At 54.1% G+C, this 24,615-nt stretch overlaps 6 protein-coding genes across 6 annotated transcripts; 4 read left to right on the top strand and 2 right to left on the bottom strand.

Annotated features, from left to right (window-relative positions):
* Nucleotides 1-521: 521 nt before the first annotated feature.
* V2A60_010102 (sugar porter family MFS transporter) lies at nt 522-2,292 on the bottom strand (the record flags this gene model as incomplete). The annotated part of the gene is made up of 3 exons (XM_083261363.1): nt 522-849; nt 910-1,292; nt 1,354-2,292. The coding sequence occupies 3 exons, from the start codon at nt 2,290-2,292 to the stop codon at nt 522-524; spliced, it is 1,650 nt and encodes a 549-aa protein (XP_083117489.1).
* A 3,842-nt stretch (nt 2,293-6,134) lies between these two features.
* On the top strand, nt 6,135-7,445 carry V2A60_010103 (NAD(P)-dependent alcohol dehydrogenase; the record flags this gene model as incomplete). The annotated part of the gene is made up of 2 exons (XM_083261364.1): nt 6,135-6,317; nt 6,378-7,445. 2 exons carry the CDS (start codon nt 6,135-6,137, stop codon nt 7,443-7,445), a joined length of 1,251 nt encoding a protein of 416 aa, XP_083117490.1.
* A 638-nt stretch (nt 7,446-8,083) lies between these two features.
* Nucleotides 8,084-10,068, top strand: V2A60_010104 (ABC1 family-domain-containing protein; the record flags this gene model as incomplete). The annotated part of the gene is made up of 2 exons (XM_083261365.1): nt 8,084-8,796; nt 8,853-10,068. The coding sequence occupies 2 exons, from the start codon at nt 8,084-8,086 to the stop codon at nt 10,066-10,068; spliced, it is 1,929 nt and encodes a 642-aa protein (XP_083117491.1).
* A 4,746-nt stretch (nt 10,069-14,814) lies between these two features.
* Nucleotides 14,815-16,533, top strand: V2A60_010105 (uncharacterized protein; the record flags this gene model as incomplete). Its single annotated transcript, XM_083261366.1, has 2 exons — nt 14,815-15,317; nt 15,453-16,533. The coding sequence occupies 2 exons, from the start codon at nt 14,815-14,817 to the stop codon at nt 16,531-16,533; spliced, it is 1,584 nt and encodes a 527-aa protein (XP_083117492.1).
* Nucleotides 16,534-17,398: 865 nt separating this feature from the next.
* Nucleotides 17,399-21,535, bottom strand: V2A60_010106 (uncharacterized protein; the record flags this gene model as incomplete). Its single annotated transcript, XM_083261367.1, has 3 exons — nt 17,399-19,942; nt 21,067-21,385; nt 21,474-21,535. The coding sequence occupies 3 exons, from the start codon at nt 21,533-21,535 to the stop codon at nt 17,399-17,401; spliced, it is 2,925 nt and encodes a 974-aa protein (XP_083117493.1).
* Nucleotides 21,536-22,500: 965 nt separating this feature from the next.
* V2A60_010107 (telomere repeat binding factor family protein) lies at nt 22,501-24,048 on the top strand (the record flags this gene model as incomplete). Its single annotated transcript, XM_083261368.1, has 1 exon — nt 22,501-24,048. One exon carries the CDS (start codon nt 22,501-22,503, stop codon nt 24,046-24,048), a length of 1,548 nt encoding a protein of 515 aa, XP_083117494.1.
* Between the last annotated feature and the right edge of the window lie 567 nt (nt 24,049-24,615).

A 24,615-nucleotide genomic window follows, 5' to 3' on the forward strand; every position in this document is an offset into this window, starting at 1 on the left:
AGTATCAAGTACCTACTCTACTCTTACCACGCACCCTCCACACTGGCAACTGGTTAGTACTGTTGACAGGTGCGATTGACACCGGAAAAACGTTCCTCCGTAGCCTACTATACATCCCCAGTAGATCTCCTTCCATCTCCCTTAAATAATACAAGATTTTCCCTCTGACCCATATGCTCTATACGGTAACCTGTGACTTCCCTTTCAACAAGTAGTGTGGCTGCGTGCGTGAATTTTCTTTCACTTAGTGGGGCTGTTGGAAATGTTGACAGGAGATCACAGGCTGCTGCAGAGAGCACATAGACTGGAGGAATTCTTGTTTTATTAAATAAAGGCCATAAGCACTTATACGGATATATATATAGTAAGCAATGGTCTGTGATTTTAGAATTGCTATCGCTTGTGCGTTAACGGGATATACCAGGTCCCGTTGAAGATGATAGCCTTCGAAAACCATAGGAAGTAGATCTAATATAATTAATATCAATCCTATTAATACCAGAAGAACGTTCCTCCATACTCTAAACCTTTGTCCTCTCCTCATTGATCTTCTTATTAAAGGTCGTATTCTCAATCACCTCTTCATCAGAGCCAACGAAAGCCTTGTCACCGAATGCAATAGCAATTTCTTCTAGGTTATGGCCGGCTGTCTCAACATAATACGTCCATGCTAGCAAAGCAGAGACGAGACAGAACCCCGCGATAATCAAGTAAAAATAGCCGTGAATGCCTGCAAAAGCATCTGGCGACACCATACCGATGATGAAGTTGAAGATCCAGTTGCTCGTGGTCGCGAGAGCCATGCCTTTGCTTCGCCCTCGCAGTGGAAAAATCTCAGCAGGGAGCAACCTAGACAAATGGTTAGTCAACAGAGCAACGGGATACTGTGAGCGCAAGATTACGATATACCATGGCATCGGGCCCCACGTGAAGCCGTAGACAATATTGTAGAGCATAACAAAGGCATACTGTCCATTGGATCTGGTCTTGATTGGGAGATGAGCCTGCGTAAATGCGCACACAATCCCCAACAAGACCGCCATAGCTAGACCTCCCAAAATGAGCAGTGGCCGTCGACCCCATTTGTCAGCAAGATACCACGTTGTGATGGTTGCTGCGGTGTAGGGAATTGCATTGCCGGCTGTGTAGAGCAGCGACTTTCGATCATCGAAACCGGCGGCAGAGAGGGTACTAGGAAGGTAAAAAGAGATGATATTGATCCCGTTCAATTGTGCAAACATTTGCACTGTGATACCAACAATCGTACGCTTACGATATCTTGTAAACATTTCCTGCAGATTTTGTTATTAGTATACTATTTGATAATAGAATCATTGGAATATCATGTCCCACCTTCCAGCTTGACGACCCCAAGGTCCGCTCATACCGTACTGCCTCTTGGATCTCCATGAACACGCTCTGAACATGCGGGGCGTCGACGTCACCGTTGCTGTGCAGATCTGCCACGGTCTGGAGACTTTCTTTCATAAAGCCCTGCTTCGCCAACCATCTTGGAGTTTCGGGGAGAAAAAAAGACATGGAAAGAAGAATAAACGACAAAATGATCTGGATGATGAAAGGTCCCTGCCACGATAGATTGCTGGGAAGCAAGTAGTTGAATCCAAAGTTGACCCAGCACGAGAGCATATAACCGCCAATAAGAAAGGTGTACTCGATGCCAACCATGAGACCACGACGATGTGGCGCGGCGATTTCAGTCTGAATAATGGGAACTGTCATTGAGAGGAACCCGACACCAAGGCCTTGAATCGTTCGTCCCGCGACAAACGTGCCAAAGTCCGGGGCGAACATCTGGATGAAGGCGCTGAAGAAGTAGATGAAGGCGCCGAGGCGGACGCACTTCTTTCTACCCATCATGTCTCCCAGGGGTCCGGATATGAGGGCCCCGAGAGCCGCTGAGAGTTGTAAGCATGACACTGAAATGCCAGTTATAGTGGGATTGACCTGATTGGTCGTGCCATCTGCACCGCCATAATTTTGATAGAATCTCGAAACGAAAACGGGATTCACCAGCAAGCCGGACATGATGCCAGAGTTGTAACCGAATAGCGCGTCGCCGAGACTACCAAATGCACACGTGGCGAAAAGTAATGGTCTACCCTTGATTGGGTATCGAGTAGATATTTTGGTCGGCTTCAGTGCTTTCTCGAGCCAGCTTTGGCCTTGCGTTGATTCGATATGGCTTCCATCTTGGACGTTCTCTGTGGAAACATGATCATCTACAGTCGTAGGCAAGTCCTGTCGCTCCTTGTGAGAGCTTGATCCGTGCATTGTGAGTCTCTTGCTGTGTAATTGACGAGTTTGAGCTGACGAGGACTACTGCTGGTGCTCGAATGTTATTTAAATAAAGCCAGCCATCCCACCTCCCTCAAGCAAGTGGAGCCGATTTTGCATAATGTTAACCTTGGGGTATCTGGGGATATCCGGGGTGACCGTGACCTCCAAGTTCAACCCTTTTCCGCCTGATGGGCTCGCCAAGCATGACTCGGCGGAACTGACAACCGGCGGAAAACGTTTTATTGGATTCGGTTCCGGCGGCAGCTAGCGAGCTACCATGCCAAAACAGGTAGGTAACTAACATACCACTTATACATCCGCCGGAACCGCTAAGCCGTCAACCTTGGACTGTCCCACATCTTGCCGATCGTATATGGGCGAATTGGAGGAGCGGCCCTAGAACATGTCACAGAAAAATTATTCGTTGTTGAGAGTGTTGAAAGAGCCTAGCTGTAGGCAAAGAGAGCTCGTGGGGACACCCACATGGGATGCCTCCACAGACGTAAAAAAAAACGCATACTAAATAACCCCTCTTGTGGGATAGATCCCCTGTATGTGCCCCAAACCGTTGCTCTGGCCATTCGGCACTCGTTCGGCTCTCGATGGTGACCTAAGACCATGGTGACGTTCAGTATGACTGATATGAAGCGGTTTGACTACGGCTGCATGAATCCGGTATCCCAATTGAAATCCCAGAGCCAAAAGAGTCCATTCGATCCACCGTCGACACTTGCGCCCGCGCTATCGACAACGCTCCCTTCTTGTCGGTTTTTATGGGCGGGATTGCACATGGGTCCTCCCTCGTCGAAAGAAGACCTGTCTGTTCTGAAAGCGTGTGCTGGCACGGAGGACGTAGGGAGCACTGGCCGAAGGCGTGAGTAATAACAAGTATTGCTCTAAACAAGGGCGCACTTACCTCGCTGAACGGATGTGAGACTCTCGTTCAATTGATGGGCTACGGCTAAATTTGGCCACATCTGTGCGTCTGTCTCATTTTGAGGAACCACTCCGGTACCCTGCATCTGGGGCAATGGATCACTGAGGGCTCCAGAAGGACCGTGTGACTGAGCTCTATCAGCTGCATTCTGTGCATTGTCGCAAATACCATGGGCAGGCAAGCTCCCGCCCATCATGGCGTCCCCCTCTCGTTTGAGGAGCAGCGAGATCAGGTTCTGAAGAACAACTCCCGATTGGCGTGAAAGAGTCGATTCCCTACCAAGAAGTTGTTGCAGGCGCAGGATCCGAGTGATGGTCCTTTTCAGTTTCTGCGCCCGGTCTGACAGCGGGTCAGAAAGTGCTAAAAGAATGAGCACAGTCGCTGCATGAAACAAATTTATCGCCATAAAGGCGACGAGATGGCTGTCTTTGGCGAGCTGGGCCAGTCCCGGAAGCTCGGCGATCTTTGCCGTCCTCACTGCTGCGCTCAACCAGTACTCTGCATCGCTGGCAACGGACTCATCCCCCTCAGCCATGTAGTCGGTGAGAGTCGGACTTTGCTTATTGTTGATCGATGGAGGGCTCGGTAATTCTGTGGAAGAGGGCGTCACCTCGGGTGAAGTACTAAATGCATTGGAGGACCCGACCGACAGGTGATCGACCTGCTTTGCCAAGAAGGGTCGATACAAAACGATTAATAAATTATCAAATGTCAGCTGTAATGAAAGTGCCTGAAGTAGGTGCGCCCTCGTTCTCGGATCGCCATTTCTGGGCTCATAGTCCCTAGTTAAGTCAAGGTTCAGGTGCGGTGGCAATCCTTTCCTCCAATTGTGTAGCTGCGTCGTGACATGGCTTACGCGTGCGGCATAATCAGATTCATAACGTTGTTTGAGTTTGTGCGTAGAAATAGACCCAAAAATTATCTTCAAGGCAGGCGATGCAATGCGATAGAGATGGCTTAGCTCAGTCTGGTATCGGGAGTACAATATGCCTGACAACTGCTGTCCGCTGGAGGGCGGCGGAAAGTACGGCGACTCGGCGAAATCTTGGGGATATTCGATATTATAATCTTCATCGTTTATGCTGAGCGGCCTTCCATAGGAAATGGATGCAAACCTCATACATTGTTGGTAACGTAACAAAAGTAGCCACTGTTTGATCATTCCAAGTACATACCTGTCCCAAGTGTAAATCGTCCACCATACTCTTTTGCGCTCTTCAGCTTCCTTGTGACTGTGAAGTGGTAGATCACGATGTATCCCCAGCGCATGGGCTATTTTTATTGTTGCGCCTAGCAGGGAAAACGACAAGTTGGGTCGACCGTGGTAAACGTAGTGTGAGCCCAGCAAAATGCATGTTTGGGCTGCGGTTAGTGAGGTCTCATCCAAGAGGCTGATCAGCCGAGATTCTACAATGCCCAGCAAATCGAGGCTCCAGGTGCTCCAGTCCTCATCTTTATCGCGAGACTCGCGATTTTCCCGATACTTGGCCGCCATGCATAAAACCATGGATAGAAGAGTAAGAAATGATAAGTCAGATGGGTATGCGTTTCCGTCCTCAACCGTGGCGAGTCGTGCCCGAAAGGTTGGCTCATATACCACAAGAGAGAACCAATGAACCTTTTCAAAATAGTCCTCAACAAGTTCGTAAATAAGCTTTTGCTCAGGAAACCGACTACCCAAGATTGCCGTGATGGGCAAGCGCACAGCAGGATTAATAGGGGCGCTTTGTATATGATTGCTGCCATCGGGTATAGCGAATGTTGCAAAACTCTCGATACCGTGCTGACTTCCGAGCTTACTCATCTTATAAAACGTTAAAAGGTAGTTCTACATGGTTGAGGTGAAGTGACATGGTGGATTTACCTTTCTCGCAATGCTCATGGCCGAGTCTGTTTCGTTACGGTCCACGCATGCCTGTGAGCTGCAGGACTCTGACAGTCGTATTGAATCGCTTTGCAATTGCTGTACAGCTTCCTCAATCCTTGAAGGCGGACTTTGAGAAGAGTCAACGACGTGCGAGGTCGGAGCTGTCACTTTGGACCTTGATCCGCTGTCGCTTACCCGAGGCGATCTAAAGCCAACGCGTGTAAATGTCTGGATTTAGAGAGCAAGACGTCAGAAACTCACACATGTGTGACTGGCCTGCGTCTCGTCCCTCGACCAGCTGCATTCCGTTCGGTCAACTCCAAGGATGCAGGCTCACATTGCACATCGGCACGAAGGCAAAGAGAACATGGCCGATATGAATCGCACTACAGATCTCTTGTCAGCGATAGTTTGGCCTTAAAGCCAAGACCAAGCGAGGACGGAGCATCAAACCTACACGACTTTTGTTGCGGCGACATCGTCGGCACGCATTGCTCACTCTGGTGGGAAGCCGCCGGGTCGGCCTTAAAAACGGACCTTGCTCGGCACGTGTACGTGCTGACTCCATCGATGAGGCTGGCCGAGTTTGGTGTTTCGGACTTCTTCGAATCGACTGAACCGTCGGAACCATAGTTTATGTACTACCCGGAGGGTAGATAGAAAATAGAAACACATCAGACACTTGATCCCGCCGGAGGGGGGGGCTTTCCATCCGCCGGAAGAGAAATGCCTGAGGGGCTCGATGTGGGGAAACAACCAGGTCCTACCAAATGCACGCGAACTAAGCCTAACGTAGAACTCTTTGGCGAGCTGTCCATCAGACTACTAGCATCCGTATCCGTATACTTAATCACCGTGTACATTAAGAACAGCGATCCGCCGCGGAGCCAGATTTGACCGACAGAAGACGTTGGCCTCTCTTTTGATCTTCTTTTGCATCATTTTTAAGAGGTCATCTAAGCTACGCCTCTTTCCCCATTACAAGAAAGCTGATCATAGTCCTTCGGTTCATGTTATCTAGCAGCAACTATCATGGCACTAGTCAATCCTACACAGCTTCGAGCAGAAAAGGCGAAAAATACTCAAGAATTGTCGATTGGAAGCGCGAAGCAGACATGCGAGAATGTAACTTCGGATTTGCCGAAGCACGATTATGGATGCGATGCAAACGAAGTTGCTCATTCGGAGAAGTATAGAGTAACGCCTGGGACAAGCGTGAGTTGCCCAACTTGTTAGAGCAATAAATGGATCAAGATTAACCAAGGCGTTACATAGAACCTGTCATTTGTTCTAAATGAGCCGCACAGTGTGTCCTATGTCGAACGCCCGGTACCGAAGCTGTCTGCACCACATGATGTGCTGGTAGCCATAAACTATACCGGTATCTGCGGCTCTGATGTGCACTACTGGGACCATGGCGCGATTGGCCACTTTGTCGTCAAGGACCCCATGGTGCTGGGCCATGAGTCGGCCGGAACTGTCGTCCAAGTTGGAAACGCCGTTACGTCTCTGTTGCCAGGTGACCGGGTTGCCCTGGAGCCGGGTTATCCGTGCCGGCATTGCGAAGAGTGCTCAGCTGGTAGATACAATCTTTGTTCGGAAATCGTTTTCGCGGCAACTCCACCCCATCATGGGACACTTACAGGATTCTGGGCAGCGCCAGCTGATTTCTGTTACAAACTTCCTGAGCACGTCCCTCTCCAATGGGGCGCTCTCGTCGAGCCTCTTGCTGTTGCTGTCCACATCGTCAAGCAGGCTAGAATATCCCCTGGGGCAAGCGTGGTAGTCATGGGGGCTGGTCCTGTTGGCATTTTATGTGTAGCGGTGGCAAGAGCTTTTGGTGCTTCCAAGGTCGTGAGTGTGGATATTATTGAGGCAAGGCTAGATCTTGCTAGATCCATGGGAGCCACACACACGTACCTGTCACAGAAAGCCTCGGCGGAGCAGAATGCCAAATCGTTGCTAGAACGATGTGGTCTGGGTCGTGGCGCAGATGCGGTGATAGATGCGAGTGGCGCGGAGCCTTCGATTCAGGCCAGTCTTCATGTTGTCAAAGTCGGAGGGACATTTGTACAAGGAGGAATGGGCAAGTCCGATATCACATTCCCAATCATGGCAATGTGTCAGAAAGAAGTCACGGCTCGAGGGAGTTTCCGTTATGGGCCTGGTGACTTCAAGCTGGCGGTCGAACTGATAGCGAACGGCAGCGTAGCTGTTGGGAGACTGATCACTGCCGTGGTTCCTTTCGCTGAGGCGGAGCACGCCTTTCGCAGAGCCAAGTCAGGCGACGCTGTCAAGATGATTATTGCAGGACCTAATGAAGTACTGAGTGCTGGCTGCTAAAAACGGTGAGTACTGCTACGTGCACAGCACCATATCTCTAGGTGCACAGCAGCACATGATTAGCGTGCTAGCGTGGTACCTCTAGATTTCATATAAGCTCCACCTAAATAGACGTACTTCTTTAGCAGCTACAAAGTAGAAAACGGATACGCGGACAGCGAGACACGCAATACAGAACTATCTCCGCTAGGCATCAGCTACCCGGGAGCAGAATTGTACACATTTCCATGTCGTCATACAACCATGGACAAACTGTACTGCCCTCTCGAGGTCCGGTAAAAAAAAAGCATCATTGTATTTCACATCCTGTGGTTTGTTCTTAAAGTCTTTAACTCTAGCTCTTATTTTCTCAAGCCGGCCGAGTTCGGGCTCGGCCTTTGGACAGCCCCGATTATCCGCAAAAATCCGGCGACTACTGATCAATGAGGCTTCCTCCGACCAGCAAACCTTGACCAGAATTTATGTAGCCCGAGTCCGCCATTCTTGCTAAAAGCCCTTTGTCCCTCATGCCCGCACCGTAATCAACACCAACACACATCTACCATCACAAACAAAGCGGTAGAATGTTGCAAAGCCGGATACTGGGCCAAATGGCCCGCGGCATCCGCTGTCGTGTGCTTCGTCTCCCTGTTTCGAGCATGACCACTCGCGTCCACCACGGACAATGGCTCTCACGACGCGGCGTCCAGACTGGCGACCCCTTTCAGCCGATGCGCCCCCCGTCGCCGCAGGAGCTTGGCCGACCGCAAGCCGCAAAGCAGTACCAGCGCGGCCGCAAGTGGACGCGGCGGTTCTTGTGGACGGCGGCGGTGCTGGGCGGCATCTACGTCATCGACAACCAGGTGTACGCGGCAGGGTTCACGCGCACGGCGCGCACGTTTGGCACCACACTGCTCGTAGCGCTCGACTACAACATCAACTTTCGCGCAGACCCCTGGTTTGGCGGCTCCGTGGCGGATCTGCACCACCGTAGCGCGGAGCGCATGGCTACGCTGCTGCGCGAGAACGGCGGCCTGTATCTCAAGATGGGCCAGGCGGTTGCCATGCAGAGTGCCATGCTGCCACCGGCTTTCCAGAAGATGTTTGCCCGCATGTTTGACGATGCGCCGCAGGACGACTGGCGGGATGTCGAGGCTGTGATCCGCGCCGACTTTGGCAAGAGCGTCGAGGAGGTCTTTGGTGTCAGCTTCACGGGGAAACCCGGGTATGGCGTCATGGAGAAGAAGGCTCGGGCCAGTGCGAGTGTCGCGCAGGTACACTGGGCAAGGCTGCCGGATGGACGAGAGGTGGCGATCAAGGTGCAGAAGCGGGACATTGCTAAGCAGATTTCGTGGGATCTGTGGGCGTTCAAGTTCGTCTTCTCTCGTGGCAGTGGTTACAATGGAAGGCATGCTAACAGTCGACTAGGAGCGTTGCCTGGATCTACTCGAAATGGTTCGACATTCCCTTTTACAGCTTTGTCCCGTACGTGGCCGAACGCCTCGAGCTCGAAACCGATTTTGTCAACGAAGCCAAGAACTCGGATACGATGCGTGACCTGATCAATAACGAAAAGAGCATGCGAGGCCGGGTCTACGTGCCCATCACATACCCGGAGCTTACTTCGCGCCGCGTCATGACGGCCGAGTGGATCGAAGGCGTCCAGCTGTGGGACAAGAAGACGCTCACAGGCCGCTGGCTGGGCGGTCGCGGCAAGGGCACGCCCGGTGCGCGCGTGCCGCTGCCCGACATCGACATGGACGCGATCCGCCGCGAGCTGCGGACGCAGCCCTACCAGGACAAGCTCAAGCCGGAGCGGCAGGAGTGGAAGGGCCGCCGCGGCCAGGGCGGTCTGGGCTTGTCGACCAAAGAGGTCATGAGCACCGTGACGGACCTGTTTGCGGCGCAAATCTTCCGATGGGGCGTGGTGCACTGCGACCCGCACCCGGGCAACGTTTTTGTCCGGCGGCTGCCGAGCGGGCGGGCCGAGGTGGTGCTCATCGACCACGGGCTGTACGTGTACATGTCGCCGACCTTTCGCAACCAGTACGCCGAGTTCTGGAAGGCTCTGATGACGTTTGACAACGCGACGATTGAGCGGGTGACGTCGGAGTGGGGCATCAAGGGCGCCGACTTCTTCGCGAGCGCGACGCTGATGCGGCCGTACGAGGGCGGCAGCCAGTCGACGCGCGAGGCGTTCCTCATCCAGGACGGGGACACGCGGACGTCGGCGGAGCGGCACCACGCGATGGAGCAGCGGATGAAGCAGGGGCTGCGGGACATGCTCGCCGACGAGGACAAGTGGCCCAAGGAGCTCCTCTTCATCGGGCGCAACATGCGCATCGTGCAGGCCAACAACCAGTACATGGGATCGCCGGTGAACCGCATCAAGATCATGGGGACCTGGGCGAGCCGCAGCCTCTTCCAGGACCCGAGCCTCGGGTGGCGCGCGCGCGCGCGCAACGCCTGGCGCCACGTGCTGTTCAAGGCCGTCATGACGGCGTCGGACGTGGCCTTTTACGTGTTCAAGGTCCGGCAGTGGCTCGGCCTGGGCGGCGGCATGGAGGACGTCATGGAGCGCCGCATGAAGGACATGGCCCAGGACATGGGCATTGAGCTGCAAAACGACGTCTTTAGCGGCTAAGAGCCACATTCTTCTACCTGACATGCATCATTCTCAACGAGCTTGCTTATTATTTTTCATCAAGGTGGACTAGATTTTTTTTTTCGAACTTGGTACAGGGCTGAAGAGAAAAACGTGTACTTGGTTATATATACATGGAGTTTCGGAGCATTTATACATGTACTAGACTAGACAATCTCGGCTTCGTTTGTTTTGTACAGGTACAGAGGGGACTTTTAGCGTATACACACTCCTATATCACATAATTGTTGCAGATAAACGCATACATCTACAGCTACCCGATGAACGTGCAAAGCCTCTTCCCCCCCCCCGGTGCGGCCGCAACGATGCCGAACGTTGCCCGCCCATCCATCATCTGTGCTACCAGCATCCAAAGCACAGCCTGGCAGAGGTGGTGGATGCGGCAAACAAAAAACGACATAATTCGCGGAAAGCGTCTGAGCTCGCGCATGTCCGTGACCACCACCTTGCCAGGGCGCGCGCGGCAGGCAGCCGAAGAGCGATCATCATTCATACCTCTGCGAGCCAGAACTATAATCTATACTTGATGGATGGCCTCTGCATCAGGGCACACAAGCGTCGCCAGGTCGAAACCGAACGATGAACAACTAGACATGAGGCCAGAAAATTCCCTCCCAGTCAGGCTCTTTCTTGCCGCTTTCTTTCGGATGGCCCAACTAGGCAGGCCCATGGCAGTTTGGGCACTGGCTCAGCTTAGCCAGTTAGTTTCGAGTCGCGCTCTGGCTAACAAGAGGGATTCGCGGGAAGACAAAACTGTTCTCGCCCATAAATGTTCTACACACCAGGCACGACGAGAGCAGATTTGTGGTGTGAAACTCGAACTGACCAGGTTACGTATACACGGCTTGAATTTCATTTCCCGGCCAGTTATGCACCCGGAAGTTACTGAAAAAAAAAAGGGAGCTGAAAGAAGAGTTGTTCTGCAACCCAAGAAAGCTGCCCGGCGCAAGCGCCATGTGTTACGCGGTGCTACGACAGCTGGGCTGGCTGGTCTCGGGAGTACGGGCGCTTATGCATCCGGTGAACAACAACAAAAACAACAACGACTTGATCCGTGTTCAGAAGAATTGAGTCGTGCCCTTTTGTTCATGGTCTGTAATGTTCGACCACGGCTTTTCGAATAAGGAGGGGGGGCTGGTCGGGGGCTGCTTTCATGGCCAACGAAGAGCAACAGTAAGTATTTTTTTCATCTAGAGGTGACTGACGATCCGCAAGCGGCACAACCTGGCGTGGCACGTGGAAGAAAAGCCAGCTAGTCAGCCTGGCCTGGCCGAGACACTGCACTGCCCAGATCGATGGATTCATTTATTATTTTGGGCGGCCCAGAAGAAGAAGAGTAGAATGTGCTTTGTAGAGACACCAAAAAAAGCAAAAAATTACTGGACTCTAACGTTGGCCAAGACGGCTACACTACTGATAGTACTGGGTACTGAGTATGCGAATTGACTGCGGATATTACGGAAATCGACGACATGGTGTGTTGACCCCCCTGTACGCTGGGCTGAGCGAACAGCAGATGGGCATTTTTTGGTTTCACCTACATTAAAAAAGTCTTTTTTGCTTCCTTCTTTTTCGCGAATAGAAAAGTATTTCCTCCACGCTCATAGCCGCACCGCATCAATGGCCGCAGCATGCATGTGAACCGCCCCCCCTTACGCCACCGCCGCCCCAGAGCGTTGAAATGTCTCTCTCATATGCAACCCTGTCAATCCCAAAACAACGGGAGACAGGGGACCCTTGTTCATCTGGGCAAAGGGGGGAAAAGAGGATACTGATAGAAAAGAGAGAGGACTCGCGAAAGAAAGAGAGACGAGATTCCCAAAAGAAGATCCCCCTCGAGGATTACCGGTGCATGATCCCCGGCTCCTTGTAACTTCCCCGGCACGGCGAGAAACTCGGACGCATGCGCACGCTCTTTTCTCCCTTGCGCCATCGCCGTCTTGCAGCTGGCGGGAAGACCCGCGAAGCTCTGAGAAATCGATGATCCCAGGGGACCAGACAAGCCCTCCGAACCCTCCCCGTCGGGCTTGCAGCCGCAAGGCTACCAGGTACTGCAGGAACGAATGGAGCCGGCGCACATGGTAATCTGCGTACTACCAGTACAAGTACTCAGTACTGGTAATAAGTCGGTACTAGAACGTCGCGCTTCAGCGAGGCAACCGTCATGCGTGCGCACTAGTTAGTGATCAAGCACGCAAAGATGGGCGAACGAGGAATTACAGTTTCGCACTTGGCATTAGCGTATGCATGCGCAGTCAGAACGTCGATCAACCAGAAAGCAGATAGCTGGCTCATCGCCCCGTATCAGCGCGTACCTGCATACTGTTGTGATAAAGGAGGCTTGCAAGCCACTCATATTCTCATCATGGCCATTTGTCACCGCGAGTCCAGATGAATGCACAGGTAGTGGAGCCACGACGCAACCTAAATTATGAGAGGGCCTTTTCTTGGTCTGATTAGTTGTTCGCGTCGCAAGATGGTAGCCCCTTGTTCATCTCTTCATGGTTATGCGCAGCCAAGCGGTGGAGCAGGCCCAGAGGCAACGTCCTTCAACAGCTGCCCATCGTTGATGCGAAGCGGGCGTCTCTACGTCTGCACGCTGGGCAGTCGGCGGGCGCGCCTGTCACTGGTTGCTGCAGTATCTCATTATTCCCTTTGTCCTCTGCCAAGTTGGCACCCACGAGGGTGTGGGCGCACTGGCCCTTGAAAGTTGAGGGTTATTCGTTAGCGTCGAGCTTGGGCAGCCTGGTAGCGAAACCTGGGGGGTTAGGGGGGGTACGAGAACTGTACTTATTAGTACGCGCCAGCTTTCGTGTTGGACAAGAGTCCTGAAAAAGGAGGACCTACTGAGTACCAAGTAATCATGCCATTGGTCTTGGGAGAGGGTCAATTGAGTCAAGAATAGAGGCTTGCGGGCCGGGCATAGGGGGTTTCAAGTGCACAATTTGACCCAAGACTTGGAGCGGTACATGGTCGCGAGAGATGACATTCCGAATCCGAGGTGCTTGGTATACTTACCAGTATGCGGCGGAACAATGCGCATCGCATATAGATTTTGGAATTAGCCGTGCCTCGCTACTGGTATATGAGTGAGGCGATGCAAGCCGTGCCCATGAAGATCTACCGTCCAGGGGCCGCCCAGGGCAACCATACTGGTAGCGGGGCTAAAATCAGTGGCTGTCGAGTGGATTTTAGCGGCAGCCTGTGCCTGTCACAATTGTCCGTCGTCGCTGTCAGCCTGTCAGGTACCTGGATGCCTGGCAAGCGTGGTCGGGTGGCAAGGAGACCCGGGGAGCAACGTGGGTGAGGGTTGCAGAAGCCCACCAGAGCCCCGTGGAAATCTCTCGGCGCGCGCGCTGGAAGCATGGGATGGTTACATACTCGTCTGCTTGGATGATTGGGTGGTCATAGTGCCCACGCGTCGAAACGAGTCTCGTCCAATGCTGTGCACTGGTACGGACGGGTTGGTTGAGGCCGGTTTGCGCCGAAAAGGAGACGGGAGCCAGGAAGCCGTCAAGAAAGAAGGAAGGATACGAGCCGTCGGCTGGCACGGAGAGAGAGAGAAAGAGAAAAGGCATCCTTCCGTACTGGTAGTAATCTGTATCCGTACCGAGTGTGCTTTCAGTTGCGCACGTCCACGCCTTGAGCCGGATGCCCATGCTAAACTGGAGCTTGACATCGACACGAGTTCCCTACCAGTATCCGTACCTTAGTAGCTGCTAGCTACTTAGCATTGCTCGTCAGCACATGTGCCGTTGCAGCTCGGAGCTTATCCTCAAGCAGCGATTGGGAGCCACTCACCTTTTGGACCATTTGGCATTGAACTTGTCGAACCAGTCAGCCAGTGGAAGCAGGTGCCGAAGCTAAGGAGAGCGTCAACCGGGACAAGTTCCCCATGTCCATTTACTCGGTGCCAGTACTCCGTACTCAGGAGTCAGTACCAGTAGGCGCTCACCAGTCAATGGCTGCCATCCACAGGCCCGAAGCCCGCCGCCCAGGGTCCCCTCCCCTCCCGTCGCACACCTTGGATGCTTGGGCACTCTCCCGACTGGTACCTGGAAATAAGTAATGACTTTTAGTGCATCCAACTCGTGCCGCCTCCTTTTTGTTGCCCGAGAATCGTGTTCCAATTTTTCCTATTTCTTTTCCTCCCCTCCCCGTCCTCCTCCTCCTCGACTTTTCTCGCCCTCTCTTCTCTGGTGTTTGCCCGTTTGTCGCCTTCTCGTCAGCCCATTATCTACGTCACTCGCCTGACCCAGCGCTAAATTAACCCCCCCCTTCTACCAGTATTCTTCGCACTAGCCACCCGTTTGTGGCTGATAGGTCGCTTTCGGCACCTACAGACACTCCCCTCCCTGCGCCACGGCAGCCGTTGAGCTGCGTTTGCTTCTGCTTGCGACCAAGTTGCCGAGTGCCTCCCGATATTGGCAAAAGAAAATACATACATACGCCGTTGGCTGTGCCTCTTATTACACTCGTTTTCCCCTCCTCTTCCTCCCCCTCCTACTCTCACATCATTCTATGCGCCATCATATTTGACTTGTCCCTTTTTTTGGCCAGCGTCATCTTTTATTCATGATTTTTCTTGCATTCATTTGTTAGCTTACCACTGCTCGCCCGCCTCACTCGACCATCTACAAGTACATCCCATCTTGCCTCGACAAACGGCCACATACCTTGGCAATAGCTTCACGACTCGCTTAACCATCCCCCCCGCCTCTCACCATGGATCCTTCCGCTTCGCCCACCTCAAACCGCCGTCCCAGCTTCGGCAACCTCCTCCGGCGCACCAAGAGCGGCGACCTGGGCAAGAAGGCTCAGGCCGCGCGCGAAGCTGAGCTCGAGCGCCAGCGCCAGCGCCGCCCGCCTCGCCTTCCCGACTTTGCCAACACCACCGGCCAGCAGCTCTCCAAGGCCCTCAGCACCCAGCTGCGTCTTGATCCCGAGCACTTCTCCTCCAACGGCCCCCCGGCGCCTTACAACGGGCCCAGTCACTTCAACTCGGGCCGCCACGACGCCTCAGTCGCCAGCTCGCGCAGCTATACCTCAAGCGTTGTCCCGCCCACGATTCCTAGTTCTCATCATCCTGTCCAACCGCCACCATTCGATCCCTACGCCGCCACCGAGAGCATGACGCACCGGGGCAGGTACAGCTACGCCAGTAGTGCCATCAGCACCATCAACAGCCCTAGAAGGGTGCGTCGTCGCAAGGATCCTACTCCGTTCAAGTAAGTCATTTGCTCGCCGGCTCACTTTGACGCTCTGGTAGTTTGTCACCCATTTTTGGCCACGGTCAACTTCCTGATTTTTCAATCAATCTGTCCTTCTCAGCCGTTGTGCAGGCAGCTGACTTTGCCCCTCAGTGTTCTCGTCATTGGCTCCAAAGACTCGGGGAAAACCTCGTTCCTCGAGTTCCTCAAGACTGCCCTCGCCTTGCCCCCCCGCCGCCGTCCCAGGAAGCAGGAACAGCCAGAATACCAGGCGCCGCTGCCCGCCGAGGGTAACTTTGTTCCTCACTACCTCGAGACCGAAATTGACGGCGAGAGCGTTGGCCTTACCATTTGGGACTCCGAGGGCCTGGAGAAAAATGTCGTCGATCTCCAACTCCGGGAAATGTCGGCCTTTATCGAAAGCAAGTTTGAGCAGACTTTTGCTGAGGAAATGAAGGTTGTGCGCTCCCCTGGCGTGCAGGACACCCACATCCACGCCGTCTTTCTCATGCTCGACCCCTCTCACATTGATCGCAATATTGCCAACGCGCGCAAGACACAGCTGCAGGCCGACGGGCCCCAGAACGGCTTCCGATCCGACACGGCGAAAATTTTCGGCGCCCTTGACCATGATATGGATCTTCAAGTCCTGCGTTCGCTTCATAGAAAGACGACTGTGATTCCCGTCGTTGGCAAAGCCGACACCATCACCACCAAGCACATGAATGCCCTGAAGCGTGCTGTTTGGGACAGCATCCGCAAGAACGGCCTTGACCCACTCGAAACCCTTGGTCTCGACGACGATTCCAACAGCGTTATCAACGAAGAGGATGAGGAAGCTGAGGTTGACTCTGATACCCTGCCACAGGATGCCAGCGGCGATTCTGACACTTCTCCCGACTTTAGCCCTGTCAAGCGCTCCCCGGGCAAGCGAGCCTCTTCACAGACCATGATACGTCACAAAGCCTCGCAAGAGAACAAAGAGGAGGAGCTGCCCTTTCTTCCACTGTCCACCATCAGCCCCGACCTGTATGAGCCTAGCGTCGTCGGCCGTCAATTTCCCTGGGGCTTTGCCGATCCCTACAATGAGACACACTGCGACTTTCAACGGCTCAAAGAGGCTGTTTTCAGTGAATGGCGGACCGATCTGCGCGAGGCCAGCAAAGAGCAGTGGTATGAAGGCTGGCGAACAAACAAACTCAAACACCGCGAAAATTCGTACCGTCGTCGCTAGGGGACCTTCATCTATGACGCTGATTTGCCTTTGCTAATCAAATTTATACCATGACAACCAACACTGCGTTCCTGACAAAATACTAATGCGGCGAATCCGCATTTCTGGCTTGAGCCGTTTTTCCTCCCATTTTCTTCCGAACTCTCAGTCACGCACTGGGATGATTCCGGGTATATTCTTCTGCATTTATCCGCTGTGGAGCTATTGATGCCCTGCGTTATGCGACACGTCTTTTCTCTTATTTGAAGATCCTCTATACCCGTTGTGTCAGGATTTATTCTACGAACCTGTCCACTGATGGCCTTTTAACGTCTCTCATTAAGCACTTTTTATACTTGACTTTCTACCGACATCTTTCTTCCCTTCTTATCTCCTATTTTTTTTAGCGCCGATATACTCTGCGGCAAAGGTTACTCTCTGCGACATGCACATGTCTTTATCTTTTGTTTTGTCCTGTTGGAACGGGGAAAATGGCTTGGAGCCGTCGACTCAATGCGGCAAATTGAAATACTGCAATCAAATATACAGCCAACATGTTCGATATCCGTTACTGTAACTCTGATTATACTCTTTTTGTCCTCGTTGCAGAACTAATACATGACCTCAAGGATGGCAAGCGTTGGTCAAATGTGGTCAAGACATTTATTCACGATCAGAGAATCTCCCTCGAGCCCCCCCCAGAAGAAGCGAAGGGGGAAACCGAAAAAAAATAAAACCAATAACAGCATCTTGATGGCCATAATCTGTCCCAGAAAAATAAACAATATCCGTCATAAAACTTGTAAACCATAAAAGCATCCATTATAAATATAGATCCCTCATTGAATCCTTCATGACTACAGCCTCTTGCCATCTCTGCGCATGCTCATGCTCTACGCAGCTCGGGGACGAACTCGGTATTCGTCACCTCGCCCGTCCGCATGTCGACGTCCCTCTCCTTGCGCTCCGGGTTCTTGCCAAACTTTTCGACTCTCCGCCTCTCCTTGGTGCCGAGCGCGACAAAGTCGAAACCCTGCGGCAGGCGGCGGTCGCTGATGAGGAGGTCGACCTTCATGTTGCGCGCGCGGTCGCGGTAGGCCTGCTGGTCGCGGGGGTGCTCAAAGAGGTGGTTGTCCTCGTCGTCGTTCTGGATCAGGCTCCACTTGCCGTAGTGCTTGGCGACGAGGGCGACGAGGACGCCCGAGTCGTGGTCGCTCCAGGGGTGGCGCTGCTTGCCGTCGACGGCGGGGCGCAGCGGCCGCCGCGTCGAGGCGGCGCCGACGGACGTGGCCGATGTGCTGAGCGGAGCGGACGGCCGCGGGGAGGAGCCGGGAACCGTCTGCTGCTGGTGGTGGTACTGGTGGTGCTGCAGGAGATGCCGAGCGACACGCGCCTGCGTTTCGGCCTCTAGACGTTGGCGCTTCTGGCGGCGAGCCGCTTCACTCATGCGACGCTTGTCCGTCTCAAAGTAGTCGTCGCCGTCTTGGACGCCATCGTCGTCGTTGGTGTAGGCGGTGGCGGTGGCGGGGCCGGCTTGGTGGCGGGTGCGCTTGCGACCCAGTTGGGGAGACGCCGGGCTAGGGCCGACATGGCGGGACCGGCGGGCTGCATACGGGGTGAGCGGTGCCGCGTCGTGGTTCACAGGGAGGGTGCTGCCGCGGCTCGTGCCTGCGTGCTGGTTCGAAGGAGGCGCCGTCGGCCGGGTGGCTTCGAGAGCTTGAAGATCAGAGGCGTCTTGGAAGAGCGCGGCGCCGGCCTGCGTCTCCGGGAGGCGCACAATCGGCTGCGACTCGCTATCCTGCGAAGCGGCGTCATCGTCTCCAAAGGGGTCGTCCAGGGAAAGCTCGGTGGCGGCGTCGTGGAATTCCTCGGCCGCCTCTGCGGGATCCTGGGGATTGTTTTGCGTGCGGCTCGAGTCGTGCATGGATTGCTCGAGCTCACGGTAGGTGGCCTGTATAGCGAGCAGCAGGTCCTCGGCGGGAAACAGCTTGTTGCGAAACAGGGCCAGGTTGGAAAAGTTGGACTCGGGGCTGCCAATGTGCTTGAGGAACTTGGAGAGACAGGTGCGGCACCGGTGGTCCACCTCGCCGCCTTCGAGGCCGGCGACGGGCATGTAAGGGCCGTTCTGCAGCGCATGATCCATCTGGTCAATGTCCACAATCGCCACACAAAAGACGTTGTACGCCATCGTTCGGGCGTCACGGTTCACCTTGGCGTTGGCGAGCTTGGCGACCAAGCGCGCAGCACGAATGTCGAGAGCCAGGTTGACAATGGACTCGGTGGGGGGGACCTGGTTGCCGCCGAGGAGGAGGTCCTGCAAGTTTTCGTCCAGAATGCCGAGAAATTCAGCGTCGGAACTACTCGAATATTTCTGGCCGTTCTTCGCGCCGTAATAGATAATCTCAAACAGAGTAGCAAGGTTGGCCAGAAGCAGCGCCGTCTTGAAGGCAATGACCTCCGCCTCAGCCATATTGGCGTGATCGCGTAGCCAAGTCCATTGCAAAAAGGGCGCATACTTTTCATCCACCATGAAATGTCTGCGCAAAGCCCCGAAAGTATCCATCTCTAGCTCAAAAGATCGTCGTGCGACCTTGTCCGTCACGTCAAAGGTCCAGTAGTATTCGAGGATACGTTTAGCCGTGTTAGCCAGCTGGACAATGTGGTGGCGCATGAACTCCACATCATCGTCTTGAACTTGAACAGTGTCATCTTGTTGTTGGGCAGGGACAGTGGTATTCTGGACTTGAACCATGGCACCCGCCGTGTGCTCGCTGGCGTCAGGGCCCTCGTTGTGGTGGCTAGTATTATCGGCTTGCCCATCACCAACAGCGCCAGCACCATGGTCCGTCTCCATGTTATCGTCGGCTTCATTGTCATCATCGTCCTCTTCGTTGCGTGGAGGGTCCGACGGGATGCTCAGCTCGCTGTGGATGCTGCCTCTGGGTGGGCCCTTGCGGGCAACGGGATCTTTGATGAGGGAAGAACGATCAATGACTGCTGTGGATAGCGTGGGAGAAGTTAGAATGGCGGCACGCGTTCTCGTTGCCATGCCCCTATCTGGCTCGTCTGCGACGGCGGCAGGTTCGCTGCGTCGAGGGCGGCCTCTTGTTCGGCGCGTTGGCATGGGCTCCGGCGCGGTGGACGCAGGCGCTACCTTACGTTTGGAGCGCATGGCGAGAAGTAATTTTGGTGATGGCAGCGCTGGCGGTGATGAGGTGAGGGGAGAGAATCCGAGGTCGACTGATTGCGGGCGTCGGGGAACGCGTACTTGCGCTGATGGTTGACTGGGGTAGGGATTTCTCGAACCAGGCGGTGCGAACCAGAGCCACACCAAGGGTTTATCGTCAGAATCAATAAGAAGAATCTCGGTGAACGACCCTCTTCTATTCAAAAATACTTCGAGTGCCCATTGATCACCGCTGCGCCTGATCTAGTCGTCGTCAATTTGAATATCCAAGGTCCAGGTAAACATTGGTGTTGGTGGGGTCAGTTTCACGATTTGGGGTTGGGGTTGGGTTACTTAGGCCTTTCCAGCGGTACGTACCTTTGCCCTCAGCCTCAGGGTTAGCCATTAGGGTTACTTAGAGGCCAGGTCAGTCACCAGAAATTGAACCAGCACAGACTGTCGCCGAAGGCATCAAATCCGCTTCATGGGCTTTTATTGCAGATTGACATCCGACTTTCCCGATTCACCCGAAGTGTTTTTTTTTTAATCGCGTCCGTACTTTGAGTTGAGTTGTATTTTCTACCGGCACAAGGCACAAGACAGCATATTTGGTGCCCGTCATCGATACGTACATGCTCAGTGCAAAAGGACCCTCGCAATTCACCAAAATTGTTCTCAAAGTATCGACTGAGCCAATGCAACTTCTCTCCCTCTCACCCGGCTGATATGCACTATCCATCATGTATCATTTATTCTGCACAGCGCCCCTCTGCTTTGCGCGAGCATCGGCACATCCGTTCCAGCCTACGAGAAACCGGGTAGCCTCTGTCAGAAGCGTTTTATTTTCGTTGGCGATCATCTGTTGCAACGCTAGCCACGGGCAAGAGATTGGCGGAGACTGGTGGTGCTGCTATCGGCATGTCACCAGGCAATCGGCAATATGCAAGTGTGATTCTAAAATGGTGTGCTATATCGTAAAACCTGCTATGCCACCCTGCGAGCCGGCCAGCCACCAAATCAACGGCGCCGAGGCGGAGCAGACTATCAGACGATCCAGTCCAAAGACAGCTCGAGGTGAAGCCGAAGCCAAAAGGCGCCTCGACCTTGGCTGCTGCTCGGACGTCGACGTCGACTATGCTCTGGCGATCCACCACACCGACGGAGCCCGGCCCAGTTGCCCGATTTGACATTTAGGCCGTCTTCTTGCTCTTCGACGCTGCTTCTCTCTCCTTTCCAAAAAAACCCGTAAGATAGGCGGAGCGCATCACGAATACAAAGGTCTACGGTGGAGAAACGCCCGGGGCCCCCGACTTAGTTAGCGGAACTGGTTCCTGCGAACAACGGAGCAAGCTGCCATCATCAACACTGACTAGAGTGAGTTTGCTTACCGTAAAACCAATATTGCCCCAGGTCATCGCGTTCCACGCCTGCGGCTGCATCACCCTCTCCTTGCCCAGCGCCAAGCATGTGAAAGCCAGGTGGCCAATGTCACCAAGCCACAACGCGATGAGATAGCTTCTGACCACTTTGATCTCGGAAGTTGTCGTAAGAACAGCCAGCCCGATAAAGCACATGAGAAGGTACATGTTGCCTAGCTGTTGCGCCATGACGATGCTATGCTCCGATGCAGGAAACAGCTGCTTCTCAGGCAGCTGCTCGGCGATGAACCATGTTGGGTCCCGGATGGCGCCGATGAAGCCTGCGACTCTGATCGTGGCCGGGCAGAGATTAGTTTTCCTAGTACTTAGGGTCGCGGCCGTGTGTTGGCCGGCTCCATCTTGCGCGCACAACTCACAAAGAAATCGGCTCAATTATGGTGAATGTCACCCTCGGAATGGCAGGCAGCTGAGAAGCCATGGTGCCTCGTATCACGCCCTCAGACTCTGCGCTCCGGAAAGACCAAAGTAAATAACGCCACCGGCAAGTAACTGCCAGATGGCTGCAGCTCACCAAGTAAACAGGGAACCTTATCGACCAACTCGACTGCCAGTCAGCGTGTGAAGCTTGTGACTCCGAGCCGCGATCCACAAATTCGCTGGGTTCGGGGCGTCGAGCGACAAAGGTGTGACAATTGACATACCCGGAATGAACCGTACGACGCGGGCGCAAAGTCAGCTTGTCAGGCGCGGCGCGGGTGTGTGTGTCAGGAGGTTTTGCTTGGCCTGGCGTGGTAAGAGTAGAGTGGCACAGTGCAGGTGGCCCCGCGCCGGACAGACGGGGATGCTATAACAGCCGCTTCCCAGCTTGATGGCAGGACAATCTTGATAGGAAAAGGGGTCCTGTGAGCCTCCCCCTGCAACCAATTCGTACGTTGACGACGGAGACACGGAGAGTAGCGTTGGCGCCGGCCCCAGCTCCTCACATAACCCAGATGCCCAGGACGGTCTAGCGGGCGGGGGTTTGCCGTTTTTCGTAAATGGACAAGGAAAGACGCCAGCCCCAAAAGTGTAATAGGGCGAACCAGGTGGCTATTCGGGTGGGTTGCAGCGTGCAAGACGGCTGCTTGGTCACGGCTGCTTGGGTCGTGGTGGAGGCTCTGGCCTTTCGGCCGGCTCCCATGTGACAGTTTCACGTGTCACCGCGACAGAGGCAAACTGCCTGCACCGCAAAGCCTCGATTCGGCGTTGCGATTGCTTGTGCATCGGTCGCAGATGGATCCATCCTTAATCCGAGGATGGGACGAGACCACTTTGTCTGGGATTCCTAGAAAGTCTTTTTAATTTCCAACTTGCCCGCCTGCCATTGCATCGTGCCCTTCTCTTGGCTCTTGATCTCAAGGACACCAATGCCCACCACGACATCTCCCTGACCCTTTGCCCACGATGGCTACCATCGAACCGCGTCTAATCCATCTCTTGAACGAGTCGACATCGACTCCTCAGCACTCTCATGCAGACCTTCCTCCTCTGCATGCTCTCCCTCTGCACGCCCATGGCGACAGGCCTCTGCCGAGGCTCGACCGCGATGTAAGCCGTCACGCCGCTTCGCATCCGTATCCCATCCGCCTTCTGCTGGATGACTCCGACTCGGGCGAATCGCGACAAGGCCATGGCGCCTACCGCGATGACAGCCCCGAGGGCCCCGATGATACATACCACAAGAAGCGCAGCCGCGCCACCATGCACGTCAAGGATGACTTTGTGCAGTTGCCGCAGCCACTCAAGAAGCAAAAAGCTACGCAGCAGGCCCTCGTCATGCCGCCCATCATCAACGGTCTCCATGAGCCTCCACCCCACGCCGCGCTCTTCCCGCCCATTTCCTCGACTTCCTATGACAACGACTCCAATCAGATGAAGATGATGCACGACTTGAACAACCACAGCAGCCCGGACGAACGCTCCCAGCGACGGGGCTCCTCGGAGACTGATAAGAGCTCTACCAAGGGTCGTAAGCGCGCTACAAAACCTCGACGCAAGTGGACGGACGAGGAGACCAATCACCTGCTCCTCGGCGTAAACCGCCACGGCGTCGGCAAATGGACCAACATCCTGGAGGACCCCGACTTTACATTCAACGACCGCACTGCTGGCGATTTGAAAGATCGCTTCCGTACCTGCTGCCCTGAAGAACTCCGAAGCTCTGGCAAGGGCTCCCGAAGCGAACGTCGTTCGGACGGCAGCAGCAAGAGCAGCTCACGCAAGGGTCTGCACTCGGAAAACATTCTGATCGGCGATGAAAAGTCTCGCTCAAAGAGCTCCAAGAGTTGCACCGACTCGGAGTCGCCTAAGCAAAAGAAAAGCCGCGCTCATCGCAAGAACATGGAAGACTTGGCTGAACTGGGCATTCATGGTCCGTTCAAAAAGTCTCATCGTCGTGAGCGCCGCCCCTTCACGGAGCAAGATGATCACGAGATTCTAGAAGGCCTCGATCACTACGGACCAGCCTGGACCAAGATCCAGCGTGATCCTCGCTACCATCTCTCCACCCGACAACCTACCGATTTGCGTGACAGAGTCCGAAATAAATACCCTGCCATCTATCAACGCATCGAGAAGGGGACCTTCCAGGCCAAGGATTCTTCCAGAGGCAACGACATCATGGAGCCTTCTGTCAACATGTCCATTGACAACTCGCTCAGGCGCTCCAAGATGGCTGCTACTGGTAGTCGCCGTGGCTCTCGCGACGAGGTCCCGAAATGGCCCGCTAACGTTACCGAGTCTGAGTATGTCCAGCACTCCAGCTTCGAGTTTGGAGACGCTGGTGCACACCACTTCATGGGCGGCGAGATGGATATCTCCAGGCTACTCCTGGACGACCCCCGTATGGCTCACGGGCACGGCCGGCAGGGCGAGCTCTCCGGACCTTCGTCCCCCACCAATACTGGCGTAGACCCCCGCCGCGACCGCTACGACTATGCACTTCGATGCTAGGATGCCATGGGATACGAAATGGATGAATACTACACCACTTATTTTCAGCGCTTTGGCACATACTACGGATAATGTTTCTTTGGGAGTTTGGATTGTATTAGGATATCGAATGGGAGTATGGCGTATGGTACATTGTTTTGACTGATACCAACAATATAGAGGGCTACGAGACGCAGAAAAGTCTCGAAGGGAACAAACGGGCCCAGCCAGTCGGCCGCTCTTGAAGCAGATGGCCAGTAGAGATTAACGAAGCATTTTGGCAACTGATATCATCTACAGATGTGTGCCGTTCGCATACCAAAGGCATTTTAGCGAGCGCTTCATAATCTACTGAATACTATAGTCTGCCCGCAGGCATCATATCTACAATCTTTTTCAACTTGACATGTGAATGTGGCAAGGGACTGATTAGACCCATTTACCCAAAAGAGAATGAACCTCGGCGCGGGGCGACGGGCCAAAGTAATAAGGTGAGGCCCCACCGGCCCAGGTGAACTTCATCGCGATTGTAACACGTGATGTAGCGCGTGACTTTGCTCTAGCTAAACACTAGGGCACAAAGCCCCC

The sequence above is a fragment of the Cordyceps javanica genome, chromosome 7, assembly GCF_051103115.1.
Source record: "Cordyceps javanica chromosome 7, complete sequence".
Lineage (NCBI taxonomy): Eukaryota > Fungi > Ascomycota > Sordariomycetes > Hypocreales > Cordycipitaceae > Cordyceps > Cordyceps javanica.